The sequence below is a fragment of the Phaethon lepturus genome, unplaced genomic scaffold (assembly GCF_000687285.1).
Source record: "Phaethon lepturus isolate BGI_N335 unplaced genomic scaffold, ASM68728v1 scaffold55607, whole genome shotgun sequence".
NCBI classification, from domain to species: Eukaryota; Metazoa; Chordata; class Aves; order Phaethontiformes; family Phaethontidae; genus Phaethon; species Phaethon lepturus.
This window is the reverse complement of record NW_010552204.1, coordinates 1-10,393: the sequence shown is the minus strand read 5'-3', so window position 1 is coordinate 10,393 and position 10,393 is coordinate 1. Positions and strand designations below refer to the sequence as shown.

General features: G+C 38.6%; 2 protein-coding genes across 2 annotated transcripts; one reads left to right on the top strand and one right to left on the bottom strand.

Moving 5' to 3' along the window:
• The first annotated feature begins 441 nt into the window (after positions 1–441).
• On the top strand, positions 442–1,224 carry DNAJA4 (DnaJ (Hsp40) homolog, subfamily A, member 4). The gene is made up of 2 exons (XM_010291138.1): positions 442–536; positions 617–1,224. Exons 1-2 carry the CDS (start codon positions 483–485, stop codon positions 833–835), a joined length of 273 nt encoding a protein of 90 aa, XP_010289440.1. The 5' UTR covers positions 442–482; the 3' UTR covers positions 836–1,224.
• Positions 1,225–2,112: 888 nt separating this feature from the next.
• Positions 2,113–10,219, bottom strand: WDR61 (WD repeat domain 61). Its single transcript, XM_010291137.1, has 10 exons — positions 10,175–10,219; positions 10,055–10,082; positions 9,604–9,709; positions 8,526–8,698; positions 7,265–7,413; positions 6,816–6,909; positions 5,932–6,025; positions 4,546–4,638; positions 3,811–3,889; positions 2,113–2,390 (listed from the first exon to the last, which is right to left on the bottom strand). The coding sequence occupies exons 1-10, from the start codon at positions 10,184–10,186 to the stop codon at positions 2,301–2,303; spliced, it is 918 nt and encodes a 305-aa protein (XP_010289439.1). The 5' UTR covers positions 10,187–10,219; the 3' UTR covers positions 2,113–2,300.
• Between the last annotated feature and the right edge of the window lie 174 nt (positions 10,220–10,393).

The following is a 10,393-nucleotide window of genomic DNA, read 5'->3' as shown; positions in this document are numbered from 1 at the left end:
GATATTGTGGTTTTTTAACCAGTTGATGCAACAAATTCAAACTATACTTGCAGTAATTTACTTCAGCTGTTGTCATTCTTGTTACTCCTTCTAAAACATTACATGCAGAATTACAGCTAAAGCTGACCGATGCTTTTTAATAAACTTCAGTGTCAGTTGGTGGATACCCAGGAAAATAATCAAGAGGCCAGAAACTTAAACTCCACTGAATTATCTGTTAATCCAGCCTGAAGGGTGTGCTAAGAGAATCTGATCCTAGAGGAAATGGCCTTACTTCTATATAGCTTGGTTTTAGTACTCTTCAGTCTGCAGCCTTTTCTGAGTTGCTTAGTAGTCTCCCTCAGATGCTGTGGGAATGCTGCTCTGTGTATGACCCTGCTTTTCATGGTTATGAAATGTCATGTAAGCTTACTTACAGCTCTTACATCTGTGCAGGTGAAGTGATAAAACATGGTGACCTAAAGTGTATCTACAATGAAGGGATGCCTGTCTACAAATCTCCAATGGACAAAGGCAGCTTAATTATACAATTTTTGGTAAGCTTGACTGCTTTTCTGTAGCAAAGATGTCAGTGTTGGCATCAGGAGTAACTGTTTATTTTAAAATAAAATTGTAGGTCCAGTTCCCAGAGCACTACTGGCTCCCAAGGGAGAAATTGTGTCTGCTGGAGGCTCTGCTTCCTCCACGAGAAGATGTTATGATTACAGATGAGATGGATCAGGTCGACCTTGAAGATTTTGATCCAAGTGAGCAAACTTACCGTAACAGCGGGGGAGAAGCATATGAGGAAGATGAGGAGGGTCCAAGAACAGGAGTACAATGTCAGACATCTTAAAGCAAGGTGGAATGAATATCATCTAAAATGTAAATTTTCACAATGAAAACTGCATGGCTGTAATAGCCACTGCTTGTGGTTTTTGTGTTCAGCAAATTGAGTTGCTGCGCTGTCAGTATCACCTTTTTGTAACTAATTTATATTGTGTTCATGTAGTCTTTATATATAAAGCAAATGTCACACAGCTGAGAACCAACTTGAGTTGGTATACATTTTCCTTTGCTGTGAAGGTTCTCAATTTGTTTCACCTGTGCTATTTATATAAGACTTTGGCAATATTGATAAGGCTAAGTGGAGTGTCTTATGTAAATACTTTCATACTGGAAAATTAATTTCATAGAGTAAAACATAGCCAAAATAACTTCTAATAAATAGAACTCTTCACATTTTATCATGCTTCCTTGTACTTTCTAAGCTACTCCAGAGCCCCCTTTATTTAAATAGGCTTCTCTAAGCTTAGACTCCTATCACCTAGCCTAGATTGTTCTCCATTTTCAGCTCTGTGTCAGCTGCCACACTAGTACCTGTCTCATTCTGTATTTCAAAAGAGTTTGTGCATGCCCTGCTCATTGGGTAATAGCATTCTGCCCTGTGTTCTTTTGTAGTATCAGTAGTATTTCTTCAGCTGCTTAGCTCTCTGTAAGTATAATTTAGGCTTCTAATATGTACAGTATACCCCACATACTTCCAGTACACAAACAGACAAACACAACTTTGAGCTTCTGAAAGACCAGACTGTATTTTAGCCTTCCCTGGAAAGAGTTCTTACTCCCTCCTTGATGTTGGCTCCTTGGGCCTTAACTCAGATGGGTGAGCTGAAGCCACCTGTGTTGGGTATACTGCTGCTGTTTCATAACATGACAAATTTCCAGAGTAGAGTGATCACATTAAAGCTTTTTTTCCTTTTATGTGTTCCCTAGTAGAGTTTGTATTAAGTCAGGGTTGGAAACAACTAGCACTCTGTAGTGAAATTAAAGCATGATGAATAAGCTACATGTCACCATACAATTGCTGGAACAGGTGTTCAACTTCAGTGACCCCCCTTGCACTCAGCGGACAACACCGAGATGAGTGCAGGCTAGCATTTCCCACACATAGAACACAGGGCCTCACTCGCTCTTCCTTTTACTAAAATAAGCTGCAGCCAGACTTGGTCAACACTTCCCAGCTCCAGTCTATTTCTGTGTAAAGGCAAGGGAGATTAACTGAGCAGTTACTTCACCCATGACTACATCTTTCCAAAAATACATTTTTTCCAAGAATTAGACAGAAGTTACTTGCATCTGTAGCTTTTATTTTAAAAAACAGTAAAGCTTTCTCTCATGCTAAACAATCAAAATTGCATACAAACTTATTTCATTGTGCAGGTCAGCATTAGTGAAATGCTTTTGCCATACTAAAAAAATTACATAGGACAGTAGTATTCCTATCACAACAGCTAACCAAAGGGTTTAAGTCAAGACATTTAAACTGGACAATCATAAATATGAATTTCTTGGTCATCTCCAACGGATACAATTTTGGACCCAGTTCCATTGTATTTCACTCCCCAAACCTGCAAATATGACATGCACAAGGTTATCAACAGAAGACAAAAAAAAGTCTTATAGCAGTCATTTATTTGCTACAACAAGCAGAAGAGGATTATTTAAGATCACCTTATTAGAAGCTGGTCCAATTACAGCCTGTGCTTTAACAGCAGACGAGGCTGATGAAACAGAGGAGGACACTGCCATCTAGTAGCCTGACAGGTTCTTACTTTCCACTCCTACTGACAATGCGTTACACAATCTAGAGAGACTTGAAGAAGGCTGGAAAAGTACTTGCCCCCTTTGCATAAATCAAACTGAACATCTTCACTCTTACCCATCCCTTCTTCCTTTCTGAAGAGTATTTTACAGTGTTCTCCGGAAAGCAAGAGAGAAAGTATTTTTCACAGACTGACACATCATGATGCAGTGAAGAATGATCCAGTTTATTCTTGGGCTAATTAAGAGAGCAATTTACTTACAAGTGCAAAACTCTGAAAAATTCAGGTCACTCCTCTGACTTAACTTACAACAGTTACACATACTTTCAAGTGACCCCTGCCACCATCATCAGGAAGACGAGGGAAGGCTACCCAGCATATTAACATAGGATTGCAGAATGGGTATATTGACAATAGCATGTTTTGGGGAATCTTGTATGCCATTTTACATTAATACCTTTAAAAACCAGCCTTCCCAGGAGCTGATAGATCTCTGCCTTCCACAGACTTACGAGATTATAGACAACAGCTTAAACCACTGGAAATCCAATTCCGCTTGAAATACTAAAACCCCCATAGCTGTATGTAACTGAAAAGGTTACCATCAAAAAAGTACCATGGAAGAAAGGGCTCAATTAAAATCTGAAAGAATTTCCTGTGTTAAATCTTCCTCTATGATCCATTAAAAATTAGCATTGTTCTTTTTAACACCTAACATTTGGAAGAGGTAACTTGGTAGATATCCATCTTCCTCTTCCCTCACGGGGTAGCTATCACTAAGCAAAAAAATAAAGTAAAAAAAATAGGGTATCACAGACATTTGAGGACGAAAAAGTCCCAAGTTTCAAGGGTGCTTTCAAGCATCTTCTTAGAGAATTCCATCCTCCTAAATATTTTTTTTCCCCTCCTTACACAAGCACACAAGTGCAAGTGACAGAAATAAGTAAGACCATAGACAAAAAAATAGAGTCCAGTAAGAATCCTTTTGGCCACTCAGGATTGCCCTTATGGACCTGAAAAGTGTAATGACGTGAAAAGATCAGCCTACATGCTCGGAGTATTAGTTCAAGAGCCAAATAATCCTGAATAACTTCTAAGATTTCATTACAGCAAGCTAAATCCAACCCCAAAGCTATAGCACCAAGTTGAAGCACAAATGTGCACAACTACACAACTACAGTTCTCCTGTGACACAGTGACCTAGGTAAAGCAATAGTAGACATACCTGATCTTGGTGGTCAAAGAAAGTGTGAACACAGGTTCTTGTTCCAGCATCCCAAACTTTTACACTTTTATCAGATGAACTGAAAAACGGTATTGATCAATGTTTAAATTAATAGATGAACTACAGTCCACTGCAAAGCTTAAAAGATCTCACATGGTAGACATAAGAAACCCTCTTTCACACATCAAATACAGGCATAAAGTAGCAAAGGATATTCCACCAGGTTCCAGTTACCTTTAAAACATATTTACTGTCTCAACATCTGCAACATGAAAATGCAGACTTCCATTTTAGCCAGAAAATCACATGAAGCAAGTTTTTTGGATAAAGTCCTGTCACACATACTTGGTCCCCCAACTGCCTGAACTGTTTTAAGAGTTAACATTGAAGTTCAACTAGATTAATGTGCTAATGTTAGATTGCAGTTTTTAGTTCAAAAGCAATTCTACAGCTACCTACAATCAAATTGCCCTTCTCTTAGGTTTACATGTTCTTCACTTGTAGAGAACTACACTGCAGTGGGATGACTTACACTATAAAATGCTATTCACTACAACTGGTATTACATTACAGGTTGGCTCTTAAGTCTTTAACTGTAATGTATGTTATTCCATTATAGATTCCATTGCAGTTTGTACACATTTACTTTTTATGATCCATCTCCCTTTATAAATATAGAATTATTTCCCCCCCCACCCCCCCAGCAAGCATAAACAAGTTAAAAATCCTCAATACCTGGAAACAAAATGGGTGTCATCAGGACAAAATGCTACATTTAATACCCAGGATCCATGACCACTTAACGTGCCAGCCAAGTTTGCATGTTGCCTGTGGAAAGAACAAATTTTAACATTTGGTTTGTGAATTCCAGGGAAAAAAGCAACAGGAATATACTCTAGCTAGTGCAATCAGAAACAGTTCAGTGCAAGGTCATGGAAGGTGACTTCTGGACATCTGTCTATCCAAGCTGAACTGGTGTTACAACAGATTCTGTTTTCCCATTTCAAATAGTTAACATAAAAGTAAGTCACTAAGAAGGTACATTGGTGAACAAAACAGTTTCACCACAAAGGAGGCAAAGTAATGCAGGTTTAGGGGAGTGAAGATCACTGAAGCAGTGCCTTTTCCTCCCCAGCGTCTTCCAAGTTTTTGCAACAATGCAACAGAAATAGGTCATAAATATAATTTCTTGGGTACAGAACAGATGTTTGAGATGGATAAACACAAACATGCAGGACAGATATACAAAACAATTAGCCTGTTGCCTACAAGGCAAATATGAGGAAAGTTTTTTTTTTGTTTTTTTTTTTTTTTTTAATAAGTTAAGGCTGTGTCATGGTTTAGCCCCAGCCAGCAACGAAGCACCACGCGGCCGCTCACTCGCTCACTCCCCCACAGTGGGACAGGGGAGAGAATCAGAAGAGTACAAGTGAGGAAACTCATAGTTTGAGATAAAGACAGTTTAATAGGGAAAGCAAAAGCTGCAGATGCAAGCAAAGCAAAACGCAGAATTCATTCACTACTCCCCATGGGCAGGCAGGTGCTCAGCCTTCTCCAGGGAAGCAGGGCTGCATCACGTGTAATGCTTTCTTAGGAAGACACGCCATCACTCCAAACTTCCGTCCACCCCCCTTCCTTCTTCTTCATCCCAACTTTATATACTGAGCATGACGTCATATGGTATGGAATATCCCTGTGGCCAGCCTGGGTCAGCTGTCCGGGCTGTGTCCCCTCCCAGCTTCCCATGCACCCCCAGGCTTCTTGCGGGCAGGCCAGCACGAGAAGCTGGACTGTCCTCGACTACTTATCAACAACTTAAAACATCAGCACATTATCAACATCTTCTCATCCCAAATCCAAAACACAGCCTCACACTAGCTTCTGTGAAGAAAATTAACTCTATCCTGGCTGAAACCAGGACAGGCTGTCATCCACCTATGCACGTTTAAAAAACTATCTAGGGGTGTAGTATTTTATTATTTAAGATTATTTCTTACATAAAGAAGTCACCAAAAGCTGAAGGGAATTATAGGGAACAGAGGGCTTGGTATACTTTTTACAGCATCAGCCTCTCTGAATTAGTTACTTTCCTGTTCGCATGTCTTGCAAATAACAACTTACACATCGTAGATTTTGATATAGCCGTCATCTGAAGCAGTTACAAGTAACTGAGAATCTGGAGAAAATGTCAGTGAACGAATAGGCATCGCATGACCTGAAATTCAAAGTTTTATATGGCTTAGAACATAGCTATTCCTCTCACTAATGACAGTGCTTAAGAAGCTACACCAGAACAGCATTCCCTGTTAAAAGAAAGCAACCTCTGAAAAGTCTTTCTCTCTATGCCTATACAGGTTCTTTACACAACAGAAAAGGGAAACTGACAGTAATTCTGAACTTTGAATGTTAAGGCATGTCCACTGCAACACAAAAGTACCTTATCTTTTCAGCTGTGATCTTTATTTGATATTATGTCATATTTTCTAATATGATTTCATATTAAGTGGTTGGGTCTTTTAATTAACTATACAACTGGACAGAAGCTGCATGAACATTAAAAGACCGTTTATCTGTTAGAAAAATGCACGTCTTCTACAGTGTAAAATGTTCAGTTATTTTTTAAAACAGGAATAAATTGCTGTAAAACTGATACCACAGCAAAATGAAAAATCAGACGCATGGCAGCACACATTTGGCTTAGCTTCATTCCCTTGTATTGCACTGCAATACAAAAAGGAACTCTAATTTAAGAATTTAGTTAAGCATTACTGACTCTATCTTTTGAGATACAGATTTATGATGCAAACCTGAGTTTACAGTTTGCCTCTAATATTTTAAGCGGTTTAAGTTACAGCACACTAAATAACCAAATACTGTCTAACAGACAGAAACATCAACTCATTTATGCCATGGCTGTTGTATCTTATTCTGACTTGTGTTATGGCCTTTAATTTTGTTGAGGAATGAAGCCAGAACTTGGGTATTGCAAATACGCAAACCATTACCTTCCAGCGTATGCAGAAGTTTTCCAGTTGCAATATCAAAAATATTGATAATGCCATCTATTGCTCCACTGGCTAAGTATTTTCCATCTGGACTCTGTAATAAAACACAAAAAGTATACATTTAACAACGGTCTGCATTAATGCTATGTACCTCACTGACATTCTCTTGGCAACTTTTCACAAATATGATCTATGCAAGATACCTGGGCTTCAAAAATCCTGAACACTTCAGCTGACTTATTCACAGCGTGTGTATAAACAAGATCAAAGTATATTTTCTATATATGCAGGGAAGGACGTCGTGCAGTTTATATTTGGAACTATCAAACTATGGCTGTCATTTAGTATTATGTAGAAATAAACTAACAGATGGAAATAAAAATACCTGATTTACAACATATTACAGGAATAGCAATTTCACATAAGAAATCGTCAGTTGTGCTTCTTACATATGCAATGCTAAGGATGAACTTTCCTCTGGTGTCCAGAGAATATTCTTTCTTTCCGGTTTCAACACCAAAAATATTGACTTTTCCCACATGACTTCCTGTGGCAAGGTACTGGGAATCAGGTGAAAAAGCCAGGGACCAAGCATCAACTGTATTAAAATGAAAAAATCAGTTAGCTGAATACTGTTTCTTGTTTTTACTCAACAACGTCAGTTCTGTATGCACCTGTTTAGACATTTAACCCCCTAAGTAACCTTAATAGTCCAAATTCTACTAGATATTCTTAAGGGTGTACAAGCTCATGAAAGTTAACTTCCTTCTAGGTAATTAATGGAGCATAGCTTGAGCCATTTATCTCCGTTTAGTTGAAGATTACATTTTTCTAAGACCTTGGGCTTATATTAGAACCTCCTGTGACAATAAATTTAGAATTTTAAGACTGTGTGAGTTAAGTCTAAATTCTTACTTTTCTTCAGGTACCAAGCGATAGTAAACCAGTGAAAGAAAGCAACACTAGTATCTAGCAAAGCACAGACGATGCAGCAGAAATGCAGATATACGAACATAACATAGATCAACATTCCTCTCAACCAAATTTAAAAAACCTGTACCTTTCTATAGCAGTACAATGTATTTATCTGGCACAATGTATTCACAGTTTTTTTTCCTATAAGCTTAATATTAATTACGTAAAACACTGCAAGATCGTTCTTAAATTAGGGACTGCCAGTGGACCAATGAAATATTTAGAATAAGATCTTAGGTCTTGCATTCCAACCTGGAGGGCATAACATTGATCCAGACTTCAGCTTTCCTGTGTTTTGATTTGCGCACTCAGGACTGGATGTACTGCATAAATAAGCATCACCTACATGGCTCATACTCAGTGCAGTGCAGCACTTACAAAGCAAGTTCAGACTTCCTTTGTAAATCAACTTGAATAAGCCTTTGAATTATTTTTTAAAGTATCCTTTTATCAGTACATCTGTAAGAGCAAGCTGGTTTCCATTCTGCTTTATGCAGCTAGCAAAAAGCATACCTAAATGTATCTGAGGAAGCCTAAGTAGTGTGAAAAAATAAATGTAAAATTGTCTGATGCTACTTTATGTTGAGTTCATAAAATTATTAGGATTTTTGCAAACAAGGATTTAAAAAAACCCAAACTATTCATCTCATGTACCCTAATTATACACTGTACAGTATTTACTATGTAGAGTAAGTACTTTTCTTACGCAGAGACAGCTTAACACTGGTATCTTACCAGGACCAGCATCTATTGACTTGATTTGTTTGCCAGTTTCTAAATCCCAAAGGCGAATGTGGGCATCTAGGGAGCTGGATGCTGCAATGGAGCCTGTGTGGCTGATATCCACAGATACCACACCCAGCTGGTGACCCTCCAAAGTCCACTGTAGATCCAATTTTTCATCATTCCTTTTGTTCAAGGGAAAGAAGAGCCTAATTATGAATAGCTGGGGGTACTTAACCAATCTCCAACCTGAGACACAACAAACAAACAAGACAACCCACATTTCTCCCTTTATGTTTTACAAAATGGGAATCCAACTTCACCCATGAAATGTGAAGATACCTACGCACAAATTGCTCTCTCTACTTGAGGGAAAGAACCAAATCAACAAACGACCAAATCAATCGTTTACCGTATTTCTGCAAAGCATGTACTTCATCTTAAGTTTGTGAGTGGTCCCACTGAAATGTCCGTTACACATCAGTACATGGATACTCACACGGCAGACTGTTAATCTGTCGGCACACCGTGAAACGCAATAACTAACATTTTTATAATCATGGCCACAGAGCTACTCATGACATTAAAGGGAAGCACATACTTATTACTGCTTTGGCTAAGAGATAGGACAATTTATTTGCAAAAGCACACTTCAGTGTGACTTGCATGAGGATTATGAGGATTTTTTTTTTTTTAATAAGAAAGGAAAATGTAATTTCCTCTTTTACTCTATTCCTGTTATTCCTTTCACGGTACACATGCATTGTCACATTAAAAGTTGCATTTCTAATTCTTTGGTTTAGAAATACATCAAGTTGTACTATTCTCTGGCAGACGACATGTAACATTTGACATGCATTTTCAAAAGAGTTCGCATTCTTCGAAAATTAAAGCACATCAGAATGCTACCACCCCAAGAGAAAGCATGTGCCAATGAAGATAAGCTTGCTCAAGAGAACAGTTCTGTGTGCCAGGCTACCCCTCCCCTGATGTACTTCTAACATCCGTGCAAGAGGGTGGACATTCAAGACTGCTCCATACTGACTACTTCTAAAGCTTAAAACTGATTAATATGGAGCACTTCACCTACCACTTCCAGACCTTCACTAGATCATCCAAAGAACCAGAGATCACTGTTTCAGAACCATCTTTTTTATTTTTTCCCCAAGCAACTGACCAAATGGCATCATCATGAGCTAAAAGAGAATATAAACACAGAAATTAAAAATTAAGTGGTTTCTTTTGATGGATGACAACTACCAGTTTTGGTAGTGCTAAAATCGCCAACTATAATGCTGGCAACAGACAGGTCTACCGGTGCCCTGAGAGCCTTGTCTTCTTGTTTTCATTGTTTCAAAACACATGATGTATTTTGTTCACCAAGGTCACTGCCAAAAAACCAGCATAGCTGGTTTTGAGTTATTCAGATTTATACTTAATATAGACATAATCCAGGTCATTTCACAAGTATATCTGCCATCATCAATTTTACCTCATCCAAGAAGGTCAATATTATTTAATAGATATTAGTACTTTCTCACCTTGCTCTTGCTTGAAGAGAATACCATACTAGAAAGAAAAAATAATTAATATTACGTATGAGGAGCCTAAAAAAAAACCAAGCTAGCGATTAGTTTAATTAACACTGTGTTTTTAGTTACCTGAGTGGTCATGTCTTTATGGAAACAATCTTAACAGGAATGCTCTGGAAGGAGAAAACCCATTAGGCTCAGCAAAGACTCTGCCTCAGAAACACTGCTCTGGAAGGAGAAAACCCGGCAGGCACAGGAGTAAGGCCTGAGGGAAAGCCCGCCTTTTTGTCACCCTCCCCTCGCACGGCGAGGAGCGCCCGCTACGCAAGAGCCCAGCATCCCCCGCCG

Excerpts from the sequence above, each read along its gene's own strand:
- DNAJA4 (XM_010291138.1), top strand. The coding sequence starts at position 483 with ATGCCTGTCTACAAATCTCCAATGGACAAAGGCAGCTTAATTATACAA. Across the intron at positions 537-616 it reads GCTTAATTATACAATTTTTG|GTCCAGTTCCCAGAGCACTA; the intron begins GTAAGCTTGACT and ends ATAAAATTGTAG.
- WDR61 (XM_010291137.1), bottom strand. Across the intron at positions 9,710-10,054 it reads TCTCTTCAAGCAAGAGCAAG|CTCATGATGATGCCATTTGG; the intron begins GTGAGAAAGTAC and ends ATTCTCTTTTAG. Across the intron at positions 4,639-5,931 it reads TATATCAAAATCTACGATGT|GCAACATGCAAACTTGGCTG; the intron begins GTAAGTTGTTAT and ends TTCTTTCCACAG.